The sequence below is a fragment of the Haliotis rufescens genome, unplaced genomic scaffold (assembly GCF_023055435.1).
Source record: "Haliotis rufescens isolate VD_foot unplaced genomic scaffold, xgHalRufe1.0.p SCAF_6, whole genome shotgun sequence".
NCBI lineage: Eukaryota > Metazoa > Mollusca > Gastropoda > Lepetellida > Haliotidae > Haliotis > Haliotis rufescens.
The window spans coordinates 59,585,961-59,609,538 of record NW_025964334.1 but is presented as its reverse complement, the minus strand read 5'-3'; the positions used below and the strand labels follow the sequence as shown (position 1 = coordinate 59,609,538).

General features: G+C 47.9%; 1 protein-coding gene across 4 annotated transcripts in view; it reads left to right on the top strand.

The window, feature by feature from the left end:
- The window catches only part of LOC124122882 (doublecortin domain-containing protein 1-like), an 88,594-nt gene that overhangs the window by 11,669 nt on the left and 53,347 nt on the right, over nucleotides 1-23,578 (top strand). For all 4 annotated transcript variants that reach the window (XR_007218710.1, XR_007218709.1, XM_048385707.1 and 1 more), the window contains exons 9-21: nucleotides 1,423-1,516; nucleotides 2,576-2,742; nucleotides 4,187-4,282; nucleotides 4,808-4,897; nucleotides 7,021-7,107; nucleotides 7,340-7,441; nucleotides 14,039-14,213; nucleotides 14,697-14,805; nucleotides 15,933-16,077; nucleotides 16,643-16,774; nucleotides 19,308-19,493; nucleotides 21,502-21,653; nucleotides 22,167-22,290. Coding sequence is in view for 2 of the 4 variants with exons in the window: in XM_048385707.1 (XP_048241664.1) it covers nucleotides 1,423-1,516; nucleotides 2,576-2,742; nucleotides 4,187-4,282; nucleotides 4,808-4,897; nucleotides 7,021-7,107; nucleotides 7,340-7,441; nucleotides 14,039-14,213; nucleotides 14,697-14,805; nucleotides 15,933-16,077; nucleotides 16,643-16,774; nucleotides 19,308-19,493; nucleotides 21,502-21,653; nucleotides 22,167-22,290 (1,659 nt within the window). In the remaining 2 variants the exon portion in view is untranslated. The remainder of the gene's footprint in view (nucleotides 1-1,422; nucleotides 1,517-2,575; nucleotides 2,743-4,186; nucleotides 4,283-4,807; nucleotides 4,898-7,020; nucleotides 7,108-7,339; nucleotides 7,442-14,038; nucleotides 14,214-14,696; nucleotides 14,806-15,932; nucleotides 16,078-16,642; nucleotides 16,775-19,307; nucleotides 19,494-21,501; nucleotides 21,654-22,166; nucleotides 22,291-23,578) is intronic.

The following is a 23,578-nucleotide window of genomic DNA, read 5'->3' as shown; positions in this document are numbered from 1 at the left end:
ATGTGGTGTCAGCTATGCTGTATGTGGTGTCGGCTATGCTGTATGTGGTGTCGACTTTGCTGTATGTGGTGTCGGCTATGCTGTATGTGATGTCGGCTATGCTGTATGTGGTGTTGGCTATGCTGAATGTGGTGTTGGCTATGCTGAATGTGGTGTCGACTTTGCTGTATGTGGTGTCAACTTTGCTGTATGTGGTGTTGGCTATGCTGTATGTGGTGTCAGCTATGCTGTATGTGGTGTCGGCTATGCTGTATGTGGTGTCGACTTTGCTGTATGTGGTGTCGACTTTGCTGTATGTGGTGTCGGCTATGCTGTATGTGGTGTCGGCTATGCTGTATGTGGTGTCGGCTATGCTGTATGTGGTGTAGGCTACTCTGTATGTGGCATCGGCTATGCTGTATGTGGTGTCGGCTATGCTGTATGTGGTGTAGGCTACTCTGTATGTGGTGTCAGCTATGCTGTATGTGGTGTCGGCTATGCTGTATGTGGTGTCGACTTTGCTGTATGTGGTGTCGACTTTGCTGTATGTGGTGTCGGCTATGCTGTATGTGGTGTCGGCTATGCTGTATGTGGTGTCGACTTTGCTGTATGTGGTGTCGACTTTGCTGTATGTGGTGTCGGCTATGCTGTATGTGGTGTCGGCTATGCTGTATGTGGTGTCGGCTATGCTGTATGTGGTGTAGGCTACTCTGTATGTGGCATCGGCTATGCTGTATGTGGTGTCGGCTATGCTGTATGTGGTGTAGGCTACTCTGTATGTGGTGTCAGCTATGCTGTATGTGGTGTCGGCTATGCTGTATGTGGTGTCGACTTTGCTGTATGTGGTGTCGACTTTGCTGTATGTGGTGTCGGCTATGCTGTATGTGGTGTCGGCTATGCTGTATGTGGTGTCGACTTTGCTGTATGTGGTGTCGACTTTGCTGTATGTGGTGTCGGCTATGCTGTATGTGGTGTCGGCTATGCTGTATGTGGTGTCAGCTATGCTGTATGTGGTGTCGGCTATGCTGTATGTGGTGTCGGCTTTGCTGTATGTGGTGTCGGCTATGCTGTATGTGGTGTCAGCTATGCTGTATGTGGTGTTGGCTATGCTGTATGTGGTGTTGGCTATGCTGTATGTGGTGTCAGCTATGCTGAATGTGGTGTCGGCTATGCTGTATGTGGTGTCGGCTATGCTGTATGTGGTGTCGGCTACGCTGTATGTGGTGAAGATCCGGGGTAGAACTAGTGGGATCGATGCTCATGATGTGAATCACTGGATTGTCTGGTCCAGTCTCGATTATTTACAGACCACTGTCATGTAGCTGGAATATTGTTGAGTGTAACAAATAAACAAACAAATAAACAAACAAACAAACATGGTGTACACAGAGACAGGAATATTTGAGACACTGCATGGTGCAGATTCTATGTTGAACATTTCAGTTCCTTGTTGCCTGCACGGCCAAGCTGGACCTCCGATGTCACGCCCGCACTCTGTATGACTGGGAGGGCAATGAGATCACCGATCTGTCTGCAAGTAGGTCATAATTACGTCATCTACATGGAATACAAGGCATGCTGAATTTCTTCAATGTTAGCCCTTCCATAGCCAAATCCATCTTAGCGCTGACACTGTCATATCTTGCATCCTGTCACCTATGGGGACAAATAGTCCCACACTCTCTTCCCCAAGGTCCAGGGCAGTTTGAGGGCCTTTCGCATGTTTACTTTATAGGAATTTATAATCAGTCCTAAGCAACATGTCATATGTTTTCCTCGTTGTCTACTTTCCATTCCATAAGACTCTTAGTTTTACCTTCTACGGAAAGGCATGACCATCGGTAACATGGGGGTCCAAGAAATGAACATGGGGGTCCAAGAAATGAACATGGGGGCCCAAGAAATGAACATGGGGCCCCAAGAAATGAACATGAGGGTCCAAGAATTGAACATGAGGGTCCAAGAATTGAACATGGGGATCCAAGAAATGAACATGGGGGCCCAAGAAATGAACATGGGGGCCCAAGAAATGAACATGAGGGTCCAAGAATTGAACATGGGGGTCCAAGAAATGAACATGGGGATCCAAGAAATGAACATGGGGGTCCAAGAAATGAACATGGGGATCCAAGAAATGAACATGGGGGTCCAAGAAATGAACATGAAGGTCCAAGAAATGAACATTGGGGCCCAAGGGATGAACATGGGGGTCCAAGAAATGAACATGAAGGCCCAAGAAATGAACATGTGCCACATTCCAAGACTTACTGATGCCATATCATTGCACATGGTCACAAACCGTTAGCCTTTAATGGTTTGGGATTTCAATGTTAGATGGGAGAAAATCAACCTTTGACACTCTGTGACTGGTATATTTCTATTTATGGTATGTTCTTACAAGAGTAGAAATGTCAGTTATATGTAACCATGGTAACATGCAATGTACAGTTTTCATGATTCAAACAACCGAACTTGTTTGCATCCTAGTCTCACAATGCACATTATTTGCATCCGGTCAAAATTTGCGAGTGTGTTGTGTGACACAATGACCTGTGTCCAGTAAGCCCTGTACTTATGAAGTGTGTGTTTTGTGCAGCCCCTATTCTGGACGACTGTCTCCAGCAGGGAGGGACGCCTGTCATGGGGCCGCTGTGGGTGTCCATTGGGGAGGGTTTCAGCCCCACAGGCACCACCGACTTCATCTCCAGCATCAAGCAGATCGTCAAGTCTCGGCTGAAGGAGGTGAAGAAGTACAGGACAGAGGTAGGCAGTGTGAGACGTGGTCCGGGATATGAGACGTGGTCCGGAATGTGAGACGTGGTCCGGGATGTGAGACGTGGTCCGGGATGTGAGACGTGGTCAGGGGTGTAAAGAGTTGGTCCGGGGTGTGAGATGTGGTCCGGGATGTGAGAGGTGGTCCGGGATGTGAGATGTGGTCCGGGATGTGAGATGTGGTTCTGGGATGTGAGACGTGGTCAGGGGTGTAAAGAGTTGGTCCAGGATGTGAGATGTGGTCCGGGATGTGTGATGTGGTCCAGAATGTGAGATGTGGTCCGGGGTGTGAGATGTGGTCCGGGATGTGAGATGTGGTCCGGGATGTGAGATGTGGTCCAGGATGTGAGATGTGGTCCAGGATGTGTGATGTGGTCCGGGATGTGAGATGTGGTCCGGGATGTGAGACGTGGTCAGGGGTGTAAAGAGTTGGTCCGGGGTGTGAGATGTGGTCCGGGATGTGAGAGGTGGTCCGGGGTGTGAGATGTGGTCCGGGATGTGAGATGTGGTCCGGGATGTGAGATGTGGTCAGGGGTGTAAAGAGTTGGTCCAGGATGTGAGATGTGGTCCAGGATGTGAGATGTGGTCCGTGATGTGAGATGTGGTCCAGGATGTGTGATGTGGTCCGGGATGTGAGATGTGGTCCGGGATGTGAGATGTGGTCCGGGATGTGAGATGTGGTCCGGGATGTGTGATGTGGTCCGGGATGTGAGATGTCGTCCGGGATGTGAGATGTGGTCCGGGATGTGAGATGTGGTCCAGGATGTGAGATGTGGTCCAGGATGTGAGATGTGGTCCGGGATGTGAGATGTGGTCCGGGATGTGAGATGTGGCTGGGATGTGAGATGTGGTCCGGGATGTGAGATGTGGTCCGGGATGTGAGAGTTAGTCCGTGATGTGAGAGTTTGTCCAGGATTTGAGAGTTGGTCCAGGAAGTGAGATGTGGTCCGGGATGTGAGATGTTGCTGGGATGTGAGAGTTGGTCCGGAATGTGAGAGTTGGTCTGGGATGTGAGAGTTTGTCCGGGATTTGAGAGTTGGTCCGGGATGTGAGAGTTGGCCCGGGATGTGAGATGTGGTCCGGGTTGTGAGACGTGGTCCGGGATGTAAGACATGGTCCGGGATGTGAGAGGTGGTCCAAGATGTGAGAGGTGGTCCAAGTTGTGAGAGGTGGTCTGGGATGCGAGACATGGTCCGAGATGTGATACGTGATCCGGGATGTGAGACGTGGTCAGGGTTGTGAGAGTTGGGCCAAGATGTGAGAGTTGGGCCAAGTTGTGAGTCGTGGTCCAAGTTGTGAGCATTGGGCAGAGATGTGAGACGTGGTCCAAGTTGTGAGACGTGGTCTGGGATGTGAGAGGTGGTCCGGAATGTGAGTTATGTCCCTTTATGATAAAGAAGCAGTATTTGTAACCTTCTGTTTCTTGCAATTCCAGATTAATTACGCCATGAGTGACGAGGACAAGGACAAGGTGACGGTCGCTGCCGTCTTGTCTCTCAAACCGGACCAACTCTATGAAGCCTTGGACAGTGTGAGTACACAATATGACTCATCCTAACCATAGACTTTGTGTGTAGTAAAGTCACCTGACTGTTGTGGCCGCCTCTGTGGTCAAATGGTGGAGTGTCTTCCTGGAGAGCGGAAGGTCAGCAGTTTGAGCCCCAGCATCGGCATACTAAAAGATGTTTAAAGATGGTACTTGTTGTTACCATGCCTGGCGCTCAGCATTAAGGGGCTAAAACAAGGACTGGTCGGTTCGGAGTCAGTATACTGTGTCTGAGTGGGGTATTCATGTTAAACTGCATCATGGTATCTCAGTGGGCCAGCACTATATCCGCATTTGTCCAGACTAGTACAAGCAGACACATAAATACACACGTGCATGCCCATCGCTATATAAGTGCATCAATCTTGAAAGTGACGTGAGTTATAATCAACACTAAGCTTAGACATACTGAGTGATAACAAAAAATGATTAACAGATTTTGGTAATGTTCACAATTTGTGAAATTTTTCCATATGAATACTAAAGGCTATATTTGTGTTGTTTCTTCAGGCTGATGATGATGTTGACAAGCTGACGAGAACACTGTCGAGGCTAAAGGTGAAGCTGGATGCACTGGAGGCTGAGCGAGAAAAGGAGGAGGTAGGGAACTCGATGTAACTCTGGACACCACGTAACTCTGGACACTACCTAACTCTTTACACCATGTAACTCTAGACACCACGTAACTCTGGACACCACGTAACTCTGGACACCACGTAACTCTGGACACTACATACCTGGACACCACGTAACTCTGGACACTACGTAACTCTGGACACTACGTTACTCTTTACACCACGTAACTCTTTACACCACGTAACTCTAGGCACTACATAACTCTGGACACCACGTAACTCTTTACACCGCGTAACTCTAGACACTACATAACTCTGGACAACACGTAACTCTGGACACTATATACCTCTGAACACTACATAACTCTGGACACTACGTAACTCTGAACACTACATAACTCTGGACACCACGTAACTCTGGACACTATGTAACTCTAAACACTATTTAACACCACGTAACTCTAGACACTACATAACTCTGGACAACACGTAACTCTGAACACTATATACCTCTGAACACTACATAACTCTGGACACTACGTAACTCTGAACACTACATAACTCTGGACACCACGTAACTCTGGACACTATGTAACTCTAAACACTATTTAACACCACGTAACTCTAGACACTACATAACTCTGGACACTATGTAACACCACGTAACTCTGAACACCACGTAACTCTAGGCACTATGTAACTCTAGGCACTATGTAACTCTGAACACTACATAACTCTAGGCACTATGTAACTCTAGGCACTATGTAACTCTGGACACTACATAACTCTAGGCACTATGTAACTCAAAACACTATGTAAGACCACGTAACTCTAGGCACTATGTAACTCTAAACACTACGTAACACTACGTAACTCTGAACACTACGTAACTCTGGACACTACGTAACATCCACAGATCAAGTTAGAGTTTACTGTGTAACAATACAGTTTCTCTGTCATTCAGATGTCATTCAGCTTTATTTCTCCACCTAGATTCAGAAATGTTCATCTTCAAAGAAAACCGTCTGTAAAGACAAGTATATCTTCCACAGTACACCCTTTTGGGTGTAGATGCCATGATGCTCAGAAATGACAGATTGTATAGAATATCCACAGTGATAAAATAGCACAGCTTTATTACAGACCAGTCGTTCGCTAATCCACCCTATGTTGGTTTGGGAGAGTTGTTCACAAATCCACCCTATGTTGATTTGGGGGAGTTGTTCACTAATCCACCCTATGTTGATTTGGGGGAGTTGTTCACTAATCCACCATATGTTGGTTTGGGAGAGTTGTTCACAAATCCACCCTATGTTGATTTGGGGGAGTTGTTCACTAATCCACCCTATGTTGATTTGGGGGAGTTGTTCACTAATCCACCCTATGTTGATTTGGGAGAGTTGTTCACAAATCCACCCTATGTTGATTTGGGAGAGTTGTTCACAAATCCACCCTATGTTGATTTGGGAGAGTTGTTCACAAATCCACCCTATGTTGATTTGGGGGAGTTGTTCACTAATCCACCCTATGTTGATTTGGGAGAGTTGTTCACAAATCCACCCTATGTTGATTTGGGAGAGTTGTTCACAAATCCACCCTATGTTGATTTGGGAGAGTTGTTCACTAATCCACCCTATGTTGGTTTGGGAGAGTTGTTCACAAATCCACCCTATGTTGATTTGGGAGAGTTGTTCACAAATCCACCCTATGTTGATTTGGGAGAGTTGTTCACAAATCCACCCTATGTTGATTTGGGGGAGTTGTTCACTAATCCACCCTATGTTGATTTGGGAGAGTTGTTCACAAATCCACCCTATGTTGATTTGGGAGAGTTGTTCACAAATCCACCCTATGTTGATTTGGGAGAGTTGTTCACAAATCCACCCTATGTTGATTTGGGAGAGTTGTTCACAAATCCACCCTATGTTGATTTGGGGGAGTTGTTCACAAATCCACCCTATGTTGATTTGGGGGAGTTGTTCACAAATCCACCCTATGTTGATTTGGGGGAGTTGTTCACAAATCCACCCTATGTTGATTTGGGAGAGTTGTTCACAAATCCACCCTATGTTGATTTGGGAGAGTTGTTCACTAATCCATCCAAGGTTGGCACCGGCTTGTTCACTTATCTATCCTATGTTGCTTCAGGCCATGGGAGCGATGTACAAAATGGCGCACATACAGGAACTGAATGTTGACGACAGGCTGCTCGGCACCAAGGGACTCAAACTCAAGGTCAGTGTCACTGGATTGTCTGGTCCGGAATCGATTATTACCATGATTACAAACAAACCAGCAAATTAAATTAAATAAGTAACCAGAACTCAACACCCTCCATATTGTTCACACAGTATAAAATGCACACAGGCCAAACTCCGGTCAGTGGATGATTGTACACATGTTTTCCTGTATCGGTTTTCAAGTTACATATTCTCACTGGCATTATCTCTTGTGACCATGGTAACAGGTGTACGAGAACGGCATGTCTGAAGGAGTGCAGAACTTCTTCTTCAACCTGAGAGGGGCGTTGAAGGGGATCGGACACGACCGCCCTAAACTCATGGCCCGGGTAAGTTCAACTCAGCATACCTGACAGCATGGAAGCATACTGTTACAGTGAATCAAGGTCTACTGGTCCAGAGGTGAGCTGTTGCAACAGTAGTTATATAAACAGTATTGGCTCCATGGGCCTGCTTGTCCTGAAAGGCAGTAGATTGAATCTGGTGGTCTGGCTGCTTGTCCTGAAAGGTGGTAGAATGGATCTGGTGGTCTGGCTGCTTGTCCTGAAAGGCAGTAGAATGGATCTCGTGGTCTGGCTGCTTGTCCTGAAAGGCAGTAGAATGGATCTGGTGGTCTGGCTGCTTGTCCTGAAAGGTGGTAGAATGGATCTGGTGGTCTGGCTGCTTGTCCTCAAAGGCGGTAGATTGGATCTGGTGGTCTGGCTGCTTGTCCTGAAAGGCAGTAGAATGGATCTGGTGGTCTGGCTGCTTGTCCTGAAAGGCAGTAGAATGGATCTGGTGGTCTGGTTGCTTGTCCTGAAAGGCAGTAGAATGGATCTGGTGGTCTGGCTGCTTGTCCTGAAAGGCAGTAGAATGAATCTGGTGGTCTGGCTGCTTGTCCTGAAAGGCAGTAGAATGGATCTGGTGGCCTGGCTGCTTGTCCTGAAAGGCAGTAGATTGGATCTGGTGGTCTGGCTGTTTGTCCTGAAAGGCGGTAGATTGGATCTGGTGGTCTGGCTGCTTGTCTTGAAAGGCAGTAGAATGGATCTGGTGGCCTTGCTGCTTGTCCTGAAAGGCAGTAGAATGGATCTGGTGGTCTGGCTGCTTGTCCTGAAAGGCAGTAGAATGGATCTGGTGGCCTGGCTGCTTGTCCTGAAAGGCAGTAGAATGGATCTCGTGGTCTGGCTGCTTGTCCTGAAAGGCAGTAGAATGGATCTCGTGGTCTGGCTGCTTGTCCTGAAAGGCGGTAGATTGGATCTGGTGGTCTGGCTGCTTGTCTTGAAAGGCAGTAGAATGGATCTGGTGGCCTTGCTGCTTGTCCTGAAAGGCAGTAGAATGGATCTGGTGGTCTGGCTGCTTGTCCTGAAAGGCAGTAGAATGGATCTGGTGGCCTGGCTGCTTGTCCTGAAAGGCAGTAGAATGGATCTGGTGGTCTGGCTGCTTGTCCTGAAAGGCAGTAGAATGAATCTGGTGGCCTGGCTGCTTGTCCTGAAAGGCAGTAGATTGGATCTGGTGGTCTGGCTGCTTGTCCTGAAAGGCAGTAGAATGGATCTGGTGGTCTGGCTGCTTGTCCTGAAAGGCGGTAGATTGGATCTGGTGGTCTGGCTGCTTGTCCTGAAAGGCAGTAGAATGGATCTGGTGGTCTGGCTGCTTGTCCTGAAAGGCAGTAGAATGGATCTGGTGGTCTGGCTGCTTGTCCTGAAAGGTGGTAGAATGGATCTGGTGGTCTGGCTGCTTGTCCTGAAAGGTGGTAGAATGGATCTGGTGGTCTGGCTGCTTGTCCTGAAAGGCGGTAGAATGGATCTGGTGGTCTGGCTGCTTGTCCTGAAAGGTGGTAGAATGGATCTGGTGGTCTGGCTGCTTGTCCTGAAAGGCAGTAGAATGGATCTCGTGGTCTGGCTGCTTGTCCTGAAAGGCAGTAGAATGGATCTGGTGGTCTGGCTGCTTGTCCTGAAAGGTGGTAGAATGGATCTGGTGGTCTGGCTGCTTGTCCTCAAAGGCGGTAGATTGGATCTGGTGGTCTGGCTGCTTGTCCTGAAAGGCAGTAGAATGGATCTGGTGGTCTGGCTGCTTGTCCTGAAAGGTGGTAGAATGGATCTGGTGGTCTGGCTGCTTGTCCTGAAAGGCAGTAGAATGAATCTGGTGGTCTGGCTGCTTGTCCTGAAAGGCAGTAGAATGGATCTGGTGGTCTGGCTGCTTGTCCAGAAAGGCGGTAGAATGGATCTGGTGGCCTGGCTGCTTGTCCTGAAAGGCAGTAGAATGGATCTGGTGGTCTGGCTGCTTGTCCTGAAAGGCAGTAGAATGAATCTGGTGGTCTGGCTGCTTGTCCTGAAAGGCAGTAGAATGGATCTGGTGGTCTGGCTGCTTGTCCAGAAAGGTGGTAGAATGGATCTGGTGGCCTGGCTGCTTGTCCTGAAAGGCAGTAGAATGGATCTGGTGGTCTGGCTGCTTGTCCTGAAAGGCAGTAGAATGGATCTGGTGGTCTGGCTGCTTGTCCTGAAAGGTGGTAGAATGGATCTGGTGGTCTGGCTGCTTGTCCTGAAAGGCAGTAGAATGGATCTGGTGGCCTGGCTGCTTGTCCTGAAAGACAGTAGAATGGATCTGGTGGTCTGGCTGCTTGTCCTGAAAGGTGGTAGAATGGATCTCGTGGTCTGGCTGCTTGTCCTGAAAGGCAGTAGAATGAATCTGGTGGCCTGGCTGCTTGTCCTGAAAGGTGGTAGAATGGATCTGGTGGTCTGGCTGCTTGTCCTGAAAGGCGGTAGATTGGATCTGGTGGTCTGGCTGCTTGTCCTGAAAGGCAGTAGAATGGATCTGGTGGCCTGGCTGCTTGTCCTGAAAGGCAGTAGAATGGATCTGGTGGCCTGGCTGCTTGTCCTGAAAGGCAGTAGAATGGATCTGGTGGCCTGGCTGCTTGTCCTGAAAGGCAGTAGAATGGATCTGGTGGTCTGGCTGCTTGTCCTGAAAGGTGGTAGAATGGATCTGGTGGTCTGGCTGCTTGTCCTGAAAGGCAGTAGAATGAATCTGGTGGCCTGGCTGCTTGTCCTGAAAGGTGGTAGAATGGATCTGGTGGTCTGGCTGCTTGTCCTGAAAGGCGGTAGATTGGATCTGGTGGTCTGGCTGCTTGTCCTGAAAGGCAGTAGAATGGATCTGGTGGCCTGGCTGCTTGTCCTGAAAGGCAGTAGAATGGATCTGGTGGTCTGGCTGCTTGTCCTGAAAGGTGGTAGAATGGATCTGGTGGTCTGGCTGCTTGTCCTGAAAGGTGGTAGAATGGATCTGGTGGTCTGGCTGCTTGTCCTGAAAGGCAGTAGAATGAATCTGGTGGTCTGGCTGCTTGTCCTGAAAGGCAGTAGAATGAATCTGGTGGTCTGGCTGCTTGTCCAGAAAGGTGGTAGATTGGATCTGGTGGTCTGGCTGCTTGTCCTGAAAGGCAGTAGAATGGATCTGGTGGTCTGGCTGCTTGTCCAGAAAGGTGGTAGATTGGATCTGGTGGTCTGGCTGCTTGTCCAGAAAGGTGGTAGATTGGATCTGGTGGTCTGGCTGCTTGTCCTGAAAGGCAGTAGAATGAATCTGGTGGTCTGGCTGCTTGTCCTGAAAGGCAGTAGAATGGATCTGGTGGTCTGGCTGCTTGTCCAGAAAGGTGGTAGATTGGATCTGGTGGTCTGGCTGCTTGTCCTGAAAGGCAGTAGAATGGATCTGGTGGTCTGGCTGCTTGTCCTCAAAGGCAGTAGAATGGATCTGGTGGTCTGGCTGCTTGTCCTGAAAGACAGTAGAATGGATCTGGTGGTCTGGCTGCTTGTCCTGAAAGGCAGTAGAATGGATCTGGTGGTCTGGCTGCTTGTCCTGAAAGGCAGTAGAATGGATCTGGTGGTCTGGCTGTTTGTCCTGAAAGGCAGTAGAATGGATCTGGTGGCCTGGCTGCTTGTCCTGAAAGGTGGTAGAATGGATCTGGTGGTCTGGCTGCTTGTCCTGAAAGGTGGTAGAATGGATCTGGTGGTCTGGCTGCTTGTCCTGAAAGGCAGTAGAATGGATCTGGTGGTCTGGCTGCTTGTCCTGAAAGGTGGTAGAATGGATCTGGTGGTCTGGCTGTTTGTCCTGAAAGGCAGTAGAATGGATCTGGTGGCCTGGCTGCTTGTCCTGAAAGGTGGTAGAATGGATCTGGTGGTCTGGCTGCTTGTCCTGAAAGGTGGTAGAATGGATCTGGTGGTCTGGCTGCTTGTCCAGAAAGGCGGTAGAATGGATCTGGTGGTCTGGCTGCTTGTCCTGAAAGGCAGTAGAATGGATCTGGTGGTCTGGCTGCTTGTCCAGAAAGGCGGTAGAATGGATCTGGTGGTCTGGCTGCTTGTCCTGAAAGGTGGTAGAATGGATCTGGTGGTCTGGCTGCTTGTCCTGAAAGGCAGTAGAATGGATCTGGTGGTCTGGCTGCTTGTCCAGAAAGGTGGTAGAATGGATCTGGTGGTCTGGCTGCTTGTCCTGAAAGGCAGTAGAATGAATCTGGTGGTCTGGCTGCTTGTCTTGAAAGGCAGTAGAATGGATCTGGTGGCCTGGCTGCTTGTCCTGAAAGGTGGTAGAATGGATCTGGTGGTCTGGCTGCTTGTCCTGAAAGGCAGTAGAATGAATCTGGTGGTCTGGCTGTTTTTCCTGAAAGGCAGTAGAATGGATCTGGTGGTCTGGCTTCTTGTCCTGAAAGGCGGTAGAATGGATCTGGTGGTCTGGCTGCTTGTCCTGAAAGGTGGTAGAATGGATCTGGTGGTCTGGCTGCTTGTCCTGAAAGGCAGTAGAATGGATCTGGTGGCCTTGCTGCTTGTCCTGAAAGGCAGAAGAATGGATCTGGTGGTCTGGCTGCTTGTCCTGAAAGGCAGTAGAATGGATCTGGTGGCCTGGCTGCTTGTCCTGAAAGATGGTTGAATGGATCTGGTGGTCTGGCTGCTTGTCCTGAAAGGTGGTAGAATGGATCTGGTGGCCTGGCTGCTTGTCCTGAAAGGTGGTAGAATGGATCTGGTGGTCTGGCTGCTTGTCCTGAAAGGCAGTAGAATGGATCTGGTGGTCTGGCTGCTTGTCCTGAAAGGCAGTAGAATGGATCTGGTGGTCTGGCTGCTTGTCCTGAAAGGCAGTAGAATGGATCTGGTGGTCTGGCTGTTTGTCCTGAAAGGCAGTAGAATGGATCTGGTGGTCTGGCTGCTTGTCCTGAAAGGCAGTAGAATGAATCTGGTGGTCTGGCTGCTTGTCCTGAAAGGCAGTAGAATGGATCTGGTGGTCTGGCTGCTTGTCCTGAAAGGCAGTAGAATGAATCTGGTGGTCTTGCTGCTTGTCCTGAAAGGCAGTAGAATGGATCTGGTGGTCTGGCTGCTTGTCCTGAAAGGCAGTAGAATGGATCTGGTGGCCTGGCTGCTTGTCTTGAAAGGCAGTAGAATGGATCTCGTGGTCTGGCTGCTTGTCCTGAAAGGCAGTAGAATGGATCTGGTGGTCTGGCTGCTTGTCCTGAAAGGTGGTAGATTGGATCTCGTGGTCTGGCTGCTTGTCCTGAAAGGTGGTAGAATGGATCTCGTGGTCTGGCTGCTTGTCCTGAAAGGCAGTAGAATGGATCTGGTGGTCTGGCTGCTTGTCCTGAAAGGTGGTAGAATGGATCTCGTGGTCTGGCTGCTTGTCCAGAAAGGCAGTAGAATGGATCTGGTGGTCTGGCTGCTTGTCCTGAAAGGTGGTAGAATGGATCTCGTGGTCTGGCTGCTTGTCCAGAAAGGCAGTAGAATGGATCTGGTGGCCTGGCTGCTTGTCTTGAAAGGCAGTAGAATGGATCTGGTGGCCTGGCTGCTTGTCCTGAAAGGCAGTAGAATGGATCTGGTGGTCTGGCTGCTTGTCCTCAAAGGTGGTAGAATGGATCTGGTGGTCTGGCTGCTTGTCCTGAAAGGCAGTAGAATGGATCTGGTGGTCTGGCTGCTTGTCCTGAAAGGCAGTAGAATGGATCTGGTGGTCTGGCTGCTTGTCCTGAAAGGCGGTAGAATGGATCTGGTGGTCTGGCTGCTTGTCCTGAAAGGCAGTAGAATGGATCTGGTGGTCTGGCTGCTTGTCCAGAAAGGTGGTAGAATGGATCTGGTGGTCTGGATGCTTGTCTTGAAAGGCAGTAGAATGGATCTGGTGGCCTGGATGCTTGTCTTGAAAGGCAGTAGAATGGATCTGGTGGTCTGGCTGCTTGTCCAGAAAGGCGGTAGAATGGATCTGGTGGCCTGGATGCTTGTCTTGAAAGGCAGTAGAATGGATCTCGTGGTCTGGCTGCTTGTCCTGAAAGGTGGTAGAATGGATCTGGTGGCCTGGCTGCTTGTCCTGAAAGGCGGTAGAATGGATCTGGTGGCCTGGATGCTTGTCTTGAAAGGCGGTAGAATGGATCTGGTGGTCTGGCTGCTTGTCCTGAAAGACAGTAGATTGGATCTGGTCGTCTGGCTGCTTGTCCTGAAAGGCAGTAGAATGGATCTGGTGGTCTGGCTGCTTGTCCTGAAAGGTGGTAGAATGGATCTCGTGGTCTGGCTGCTTGTCCTGAAAGGCGGTAGAATGGATCTGGTGGCCTGGATGCTTGTCCTGAAAGGCGGTAGAATGGATCTGGTGGTCTGGCTGCTTGTCCCGAAAGGCAGTAGAATGGATCTGGTGATTTATTAGCATCCATCTGCGTCAGTAGTCAGAGTTTTAGGATCAGCTAACCATCTCTGGGGAAATTTTAAGAGTGCTGCATTTACTTCCTACATCAGCTGGATGATCTATCCACAGGTTTTATCAATATCTCTACAGGTCAGTTGATAATGTTTTATTTCAAACAACAGTAGAATTGTTTAAGACATTTTGAGAATGAGTTGCTGTTCAGGCTCATGGATGTCTTTGCAGATCAGTTGATGCTAATAGAATCAGTGATCTCAGTTTGAGGACTATAAATGTTTACATGTATCTACTGATGCCTACAGTTGCTGGATGAGCTGTCGACAGGGTACTGGTCGTCGGGGGGAGTCAACCCCAAACTGAACGCCGTCGCTCAAAAGCTGTACGACAAGTACGGTCGCGAGATCACCAATGTATTGGCTCTGGAGTCTGAGCAGGAGGTGTGGGTGTCGTATGGCGAGGCCTTCATCTGCCCCTTCAGTGAGTACCGGCATATCACCAAGACCTACAACCCCAAACACAATCTGACCGAGAATATGTCCCAAGCATTCTATTGTTTGTCATAAGAAGCGATTATGTTTAATCATAAGAGAGAGAATGTATGGATGTCAATTTCTTTATTATGAGTGAGTGAGTATGGTTTTATGCCGCTTTTAGCAATATTCCAGCAATATGACAGTAGGAGACACCCAAAATTGTGCTTCACACATTGTACCATTAGTGGAAAAATGGTAATTAGCAGTGGACAAATGGTGATTAGCAGTGGACAAGTTGTAATTAGCAGTGGACAAGTGGTAATTAGCAGTGGACAAGTGGTAATTAGCAGTAGACAAATGGTAATTAGCAGTAGACAAATGGTGATTAGCAGTAGACAAATTATAGTCATCTAAGGCGCCGCAATTCGCTGTCTTTGGTATTTCATGTTTGTTTTTCATGTATTGCAAGTTGTCGTCATATTTGCAGCCTACTGCGTGGAGCTTTTCTTCGACAAGGCCACCAAGCTGGAGATCGAAGGAGCCACTCATGTGGTGCGTGAACCATTGATGCAGGAAGACGCCCAGGCCACTGACGAGTACGTAGAGCATCCCTGAGAAGATCAGGGTTAGAACCGGTCATAAGAGACGACTAACGCAATCGGACGGTCAGGCTCACTGGCTTGTTTGATGCTTGTCATTTTATCCCAAATGTGTAGAATGACGGTCATGATGTCAATCGTTGGCTTGTCTGCGTGATGACTCAATTATTTAGACTGCCATCATGTAGCTTGTTTTTGAGTGTGGCGTTAAACAACAAACAAAACAAAAGGTAGAACTTGTGGCAAAATAAGGAAAGTAGTAAATTCTAAGTTAATACTTGTAAGTTGTATGATAGCATCTGTAGTTGTAAGGAAAGTAGTATTTTCCAAGTTAATACTTGTAAGTTGTATGATAGCATCTGTTGTTGTAATGAAAGTAGTATTTTCCAAGTTAATACTTGTAAGTTGTATAATAGCATCTGTAGTTGTAATGAAAGGAGTATTTTCCAAGTTAATACTTGTAAGTTGTATGATAGCATCTGTAGTTGTAATGAAAGTAGTTTGTTCTAAGTTAATACTTGTAAGTTGTATAATAGCATCTGTAGTTGTAATGAAAGTAGTTTGTTCTAAGTTAATACTTGTAAGTTGTATGATAGCATCTGTAGTTGTAATGAAAGTAGTTTGTTCTAAGTTAATACTTGTAAGTTGTATAATAGCATCTGTTGTTGTAATGAAAGTAGTATTTTCCAAGTTAATACTTGTAAGTTGTATGATAGCGTCTGTTGTTGTAATGAAAGTAGTATTTTCCAAGTTAATACTTGTAAGTTGTATAATAGCATCCGTAGTTGTAATGAAAGTAGTTTGTTCTAAGTTAATACTTGTAAGTTGTATAATAGCATCTGTAGTTGTAATGAAAGTAGTATTTTCCAAGTTAATACTTGTAAGTTGTATAATAGCATCTGTAGTTGTAATGAAAGTAGTTTGTTCTAAGTTAATACTTGTAAGTTGTATTTTAGCGTCTATAGTTGTAATGAAAGTAGTATTTTCCAAGTTAATACTTGTAAGTTGTATGATAGCATCTGTAGTTGTAATGAAAGTAGTTTGTTCTAAGTTAATCCTTGTAGGATGCATGATAGCGTCTGTAGTTGTATGGAACATAGTACAACTCTGTGTTTCTCCTTCAGACATGGCCAGTGGGATGCGACCATCGGCTTCCCTGTGATGTACGAGTCTGCCATGGCTAATCTGATGATGCAGGACCCGGACAAGATGAAGTGGATGACGGAGTGTGCGGAGGTCGATGAACGAGGCTTCTACCTGCTACATAAGGTCAGGGTGCTGCTGTTTTTTTTGTTTCTATGCTGTTCATGACACTGGTGATATATTGGTTTCTGCTGTTGTTCAAGAAAATCAATTTTGCCACAGGTAATTGTTTGGATGAACATATGTGATACTTTTTAGTATTATGTGATTTGAACATAATCTTCACATTTAGCATGATTACTTCGGGCTTTCCTCCCACATTAAGCTGACACACCGTGATATAACCGGAAAGCGGCGTTAAACCCAACTCACTCACTCACATTTGGCATTAGATATGGGACATGGCACTGACTTCAATGTAGGATGGGAATTGATTTCTTAACTTGTCCTTTAGTTAGATGGGCTGAGGGTTTAAAAAAGACTTCAGAGACATTTTGAGAACTAACTCTAAAACATGTGTTTTGTACAGGAAAATCATGCTCTGATGGTTTTAAAGGTTAAAAGTTGATGGACAAACTGCCATTTTTTTTATTGGTTGGCAGTATAGTTTGTTGGGAGATGAATCATATTGAGAATTGCGCCCTGAGATCAGAATGACTTGTACAAGATAATCATGCCCTGTCTGTTACAGAAACGCAAGGACCTGGCGCTGTACCCAGAGCTTGTTGTCAATGAGAAGTTCCGTCTGCGTCCCGATGACAAGCGCCCGGGGGAGAGTGAAGTCCGTCGCAGGAAGGAACTGCAGACATGGGTCATCACACAGGTCCGTTACCTTGACAACCACTCGCTCAGAACGGGCTCACACTACAAAATGAGTCTCAACGTTATGTTTTAAATCTTTCCATGTACGCCATTTGTAGGCCTGTCAATCATGCAGTGTCAGTGGTAGGTGGGTGAGTGGATGTAGGTCAGCAGTGTCAGTGGTAGGTGGGTGAGTGGATGTAGGTCGGCAGTGTCAGTGGTAGGTGGGTGAGTGGATGTAGGTCGGCAGTGTCAGTGGTAGGTGGGTGAGTGGATGTAGGTCGGCAGTGTCAGTGGTAGGTGGGTGAGTGGATGTAGGTCGGCAGTGTCAGTGGTAGGTGGGTGAGTGGATGTAGGTCAGTGGTAGGTGGGTGAGTGGATGTAGGTCAGCAGTGTCAGTGGTAGGTGGGTGAGTGGATGTAGGTCGGCAGTGTCAGTGGTAGGTGGGTGAGTGGATGTAGGTCGGCAGTGTCAGTGGTAGGTGGGTGAGTGGATGTAGGTCAGCAGTGTCAGTGGTAGGTGGGTGAGTGGATGTAGGTCGGCAGTGTCAGTGGTAGGTGGGTGAGTGGATGTAGGTCGGCAGTGTCAGTGGTAGGTGGGTGAGTGGATGTAGGTCAGCAGTGTCAGTGGTAGGTGGGTGAGTGGATGTAGGTCAGTGGTAGGTGGGTGAGTGGATGTAGGTCGGCAGTGTCAGTGGTAGGTGGGTGAGTGGATGTAGGTCAGCAGTGTCAGTGGTAGGTGGGTGAGTGGATGTAGGTCGGCAGTGTCAGTGGTAGGTGGGTGAGTGGATGTAGGTCAGCAGTGTCAGTGGTAGGTGGGTGAGTGGATGTAGGTCAGTGGTAGGTGGGTGAGTGGATGTAGGTCGGCAGTGTCAGTGGTAGGTGGGTGAGTGGATGTAGGTCAGCAGTGTCAGTGGTAGGTGGGTGAGTGGATGTAGGTCGGCAGTGTCAGTGGTAGGTGGGTGAGTGGATGTAGGTCAGCAGTGTCAGTGGTAGGTGGGTGAGTGGATGTAGGTCGGCAGTGTCAGTGGTAGGTGGGTGAGTGGATGTAGGTCGGCAGTGTCAGTGGTAGGTGGGTGAGTGGATGTAGGTCGGCAGTGTCAGTGGTAGGTGGGTGAGTGGATGTAGGTCAGCAGTGTCAGTGGTAGGTGGGTGAGTGGATGTAGGTCAGCAGTGTCAGTGGTAGGTGGGTGAGTGGATGTAGGTCGGCAGTGTCAGTGGTAGGTAGGTGAGTGGATGTAGGTCAGTGGTAGGTGGGTGAGTGGATGTAGGTCGGCAGTGTCAGTGGTAGGTGGGTGAGTGGATGTAGGTCGGCAGTGTCAGTGGTAGGTGGGTGAGTGGATGTAGGTCGGCAGTGTCAGTGGTAGGTGGGTGAGTGGATGTAGGTCAGCAGTGTCAGTGGTAGGTGAGTGGATGTAGGTCGGCAGTGTCAGTGGTAGGTGGGTGAGTGGATGTAGGTCGGCAGTGTCAGTGGTAGGTGGGTGAGTGGATGTAGGTCGGCAGTGTCAGTGGTAGGTGGGTGAGTGGATGTAGGTCGGCAGTGTCAGTGGTAGGTGGGTGAGTGGATGTAGGTCAGTGGTAGGTGGGTGAGTGGATGTAGGTCAGCAGTGTCAGTGGTAGGTGGGTGAGTGGATGTAGGTCGGCAGTGTCAGTGGTAGGTGGGTGAGTGGATGTAGGTCGGCAGTGTCAGTGGTAGGTGGGTGAGTGGATGTAGGTCGGCAGTGTCAGTGGTAGGTGGGTGAGTGGATGTAGGTCGGCAGTGTCAGTGGTAGGTGGGTGAGTGGATGTAGGTCAGTGGTAGGTGGGTGAGTGGATGTAGGTCAGCAGTGTCAGTGGTAGGTGGGTGAGTGGATGTAGGTCAGCAGTGTCAGTGGTAGGTGGGTGAGTGGATGTAGGTCGGCAGTGTCAGTGGTAGGTGGGTGAGTGGATGTAGGTCAGCAGTGTCAGTGGTAGGTGGGTGAGTGGATGTAGGTCGGCAGTGTCAGTGGTAGGTGGGTGAGTGGATGTAGGTCAGCAGTGTCAGTGGTAGGTGGGTGAGTGGATGTAGGTCGGCAGTGTCAGTGGTAGGTGGGTGAGTGGATGTAGGTCGGCAGTGTCTGGCTGGATGTTTATCACCTATAAGGGTTTGCTTGGTCCATTCATTTATTCGTGAAAGATAATTGAGATTTCCGCATGACAGTGTGGTTATTCTCTTAGCAGGGGCAAGTGAACTGACAGATCTACTTTGATATGTTGAATGTACAGTAAGGGGCCTGTATGCAGGTTCCAGGTGCGTTGTTCCACAAATTGTACACTGGAATATCAGATGTAATAAGTCTTCACATTAACAACAAGTGGATTAAAGTCCAGAAAAAATGAAAATTCTTTGTCTGAACATAAAAGTCCCTTTTCTCACAGGGAGGAGTGAGTCGGGCATGATTTGGGGCTGTGTCATATCTACTTTGTTTTAATGTTAACATTGGTTTGATTGTTTAATATTTCATTGCTTATAGTTTTACATATGAACCTACCTAACATGTGTACATTGTTGTGATATCTACATTGTTGTCCCGACAGTCCGGCTACATCATATGTAAGTTCATGCCTCAGCTGTGTCTGGGTGTGTCCGACACGACAGTGAAGGGACGCTTCTTTGACCGAGACGCGGAGATGGAGGGACAGGTCGTCACACTGCAGAAGAAGATGGCACAGAACCCCAACCAGATGTGGAAGTTTACGACGGATGCCACCATCGCATCTGTGGTGAGTGTCTTCTGTATCACGGTGACACAACACAATATGACATGACATGAGACAATATGACATGACATGAAAGGACACCATATGACACAACACAATATCACATGCAATGACATGACACAATATGACACAGCACAATATGACATGACATGACACAATATGACATGATATGACACAAGATGACACAGCAAGACACATGACATGACACAATATGACACAGCACAATATGACATGACATGACATGATATGACACAGCAAGACACAATATGACACAACATGACATGACACAATATGACAGAAAGACACAATATGACATGACATGATACGACACAAGATGACACAGCAAGACACAATATGACACAACATGACATGGCACAAAATAACAGAAAGACACAATATGACATAACACAATATGCCACAACATGGCACAGTATGACATGAAATGACACAATATGACGCAACACAGTAATATAACACAGCCTGACACAATATGATACAACATGACATAACATGTACAACACCTCTCAGGCAAACTACAACACATCACAGCACATCTGTTGAAGAACTCAGGAAAATACAATATCTCTCTGACAACACAACACCACCAGACACAACTGACTGTTATGCTACAACACTGATACACATGACTCTGTCCTCATGAACATCCGGGTTAGATTGGCCTTCAGCAACCCATGCTTGTCTCCCCTGTGAACATCCGGGTTAGATTGGCCTTCAGCAACCCATGCTTGTCTCCCCTGTGAACATCTGGGTTAGATTGGCCTTCAGCAACCCATGCTTGTCTCCCCTGTGAACATCCGGGTTAGATTGGCCTTCAGCAACCCATGCTTGTCTCCCCCTGTGAACATCCTGGTTAGAATTGGCCTTCAGCAACCCATGCTTGTCTCCCCCTGTGAACATCCGGGTTAGAATTGGCCTTCAGCAACCCATGCTTGTCTCCCCCTGTGAACATCTGGGTTACAATTGGCCTTCAGCAACCCATGCTTGTCTCCCCCTGTGAACATCCGGGTTACAATTGGCCTTCAGCAACCCATGCTTGTCTCCCCCTGTGAACATCTGGGTTACAATTGGCCTTCAGAAACCCATGCTTGTCTCCCCCTGTGAACATCCGGGTTAGAATTGGCCTTCAGAAACCAATGCTTGTCTCCCCCTGTGAACATCCGGGTTAGATTGGCCTTCAGAAACCCATGCTTGTCTCCCCCTGTGAACAGCCGGGTTAGAATTGGCCTTCAGCAACCCATGCTTGTCTCCCCCTGTGAACATCCGGGTTAGAATTGGCCTTCAGAAACCAATGCTTGTCTCCCCCTGTGAACATCCGGGTTAGATTGGCCTTCAGAAACCCATGCTTGTCTCCCCCTGTGAACAGCCGGGTTAGAATTGGCCTTCAGAAACCAATGCTTGTCTCTCCCTGTGAACAGCCGGGTTACAATTGGCCTTCAGAAACCCATGCTTGTCTCCCCCTGTGAACATCTGGGTTACAATTGGCCTTCAGCAACCCATGCTTGTCTGCCTCTGTGAACATCCTGGTTAGAATTGGCCTTCAGCAACCCATGCTTGTCTGCCCCTGTGAACATCCTGGTTAGATTGGCCTTCAGCAACCAATGCTTGTCTCCCCCTGTGAACAGAAAACAAACAAACACGTCTCTCTGCACTACCACAACATAATACAACACAGCAAGACAACTCGGCCAACAATACAACACTACAAGACACCTCTCTGTCAACAATACAACAAGACACCTCTCTGTCAACAATACCACACTACAAGTTTATAGTTGAAACAATTATTATGTTTCAGTCAGTCGTAACATCGGGTTAGGGACCAATAAAACATTCATAATCAATCAACATCTCAAATCATAACTCCTCCCAGCTCAGTTAGAGTGTTAGTTCTGATGAAAGCTTATTCTGATGCTCCAGTCTGGTGTGATCAATAAACTTCTTCATGTCACATGATTGACACATTTGAAGATATCCATGTTTTTGTTTATAGGCATGTCCCGACAAAGTGCTGACCTATCTCGGCAACAAGTTTGGAGATGACGAGTCGTATACGGAGAATCCCCCAGAGGGCAGCAAGTCCGGAGTCCGCGTGTATCTTATCGTGTCGGAACCCAAGTCAAGGAAGGAGGGCTCCTGTCAGAGGTGGGTGTCACAGATTAACGACATCTTTGGCTTCTGCAGTTACCATGGGTTCAGGATAAACTAGGTCCCCAGTACCTCACCTTTGTCTCTCTGTGGGTTCATGATAAACTAGGTCCCCTGTACCTCACCCTTGTCTCCTAGTGGGTGCCGGGATAAACTAGGTCCCCAGTACCTCACCCTTGTCTCTCTGTGGGTTCAGGGTAAACTACGTCCCCAGTACCTCACCCTTGTCTCTGTGGGTTCAGGATAAACTAGGTCCCCAGTACCTCACCCTTGTCTCTCTGTGGGTTCAGGGTAAACTAGGTCCCGAGTACCTCACCCTTGTCTCTCTGTTGGTTCAGGATAAACTAGGTCCCCAGTACCCACCCTTGTCTCCCTGTTGGTTCAGGATAATTTACGTCAGAGTGAGCCTAGTTGGTAGTTCCTTGGCTTGTGATGTTGATGGCCGAGGTTCAAATCGCTACGAATGATCCCTCCCCTGGCTGTTGTACTGAAGCTGACCCTGTTTTACAGGTTTGGTCTGAAGCAGGAAAAGTTTGACAACCTGGGACAGTGGAAGTACACGCAGGCTAGAAACTCTGAGTGGCACAAGCTGGCTTACTCGTGGCCCATCACTACAGAAGGAGAGCTCAATGAGGTAAGTCACTGTGTTATAGTCACACAAGGCCTGTCACTACAGAAGGAGAGCTCAATGAGGTAACTCACTGTGTTATAGTCACACAAGGCCCATCACTACAGAAGGAGAGCTCAATGAGGTAACTCACTGTCTTATAGTCACACAAGGCCCATCACTGCAGAAGGAGAGCTCAATGAGGTAACTCACTATGTTATAGTCACACAAGGCCCATCACTACAGAAGGAGAGCTCAATGAGGTAACTCACTGTGTTATAGTCACACAAGGCCCATCACTACAGAAGGAGAGCTCAATGAGGTAACTCACTGTGTTATAGTCACACAAGGCCCATCACTACAGAAGGAGAGCTCAATGAGGTAACTCACTGTCTTATAGTCACACAAGGCCCATCACTGCAGAAGGAGAGCTCAATGAGGTAACTCACTGTGTTATAGTCACACAAGGCCCATCACTACAGAAGGAGAGCTCAATGAGGTAACTCACTGTGTTATAGTCACACAAGGCCCATCACTACGGAAGGAGAGCTCAATGAGGTAACTCACTGTGTTATAGTCACACAAGGCCCATCACTACAGAAGGAGAGCTCAATGAGGTAACTCACTGTCTTATAGTCACACAAGGCCCATCACTGCAGAAGGAGAGCTCAATGAGGTAACTCACTATGTTATAGTCACACAAGGCCTGTCACTACAGAAGGAGAGCTCAATGAGGTAACTCACTGTCTTATAGTCACACAAGGCCCATCACTGCAGAAGGAGAGCTCAATGAGGTAACTCACTATGTTATAGTCACACAAGGCCTGTCACTACAGAAGGAGAGCTCAATGAGGTAACTCACTGTCTTATAGTCACACAAGGCCCATCACTGCAGAAGGAGAGCTCAATGAGGTAACTCACTATGTTATAGTCACACAAGGCGTGTCACTACGGAAGGAGAGCTCAATGAGGTAACTCACAATGTTATAGTCACACAAGGCCTGTCACTACAGAAGGAGAGCTCAATGAGGTAACTCACTATGTTATAGTCACACAAGGCCCATCACTACAGAAGGAGAGCTCAATGAGGTAACTCACTGTCTTATAGTCACACAAGGCCCATCACTGCAGAAGGAGAGCTCAATGAGGTAACTCACTATGTTATAGTCACACAAGGCCCATCACTACAGAAGGAGAGCTCAATGAGGTAACTCACTGTCTTATAGTCACACAAGGCCCATCACTGCAGAAGGAGAGCTCAATGAGGTAACTCACTATGTTATAGTCACACAAGGCCTGTCACTACAGAAGGAGA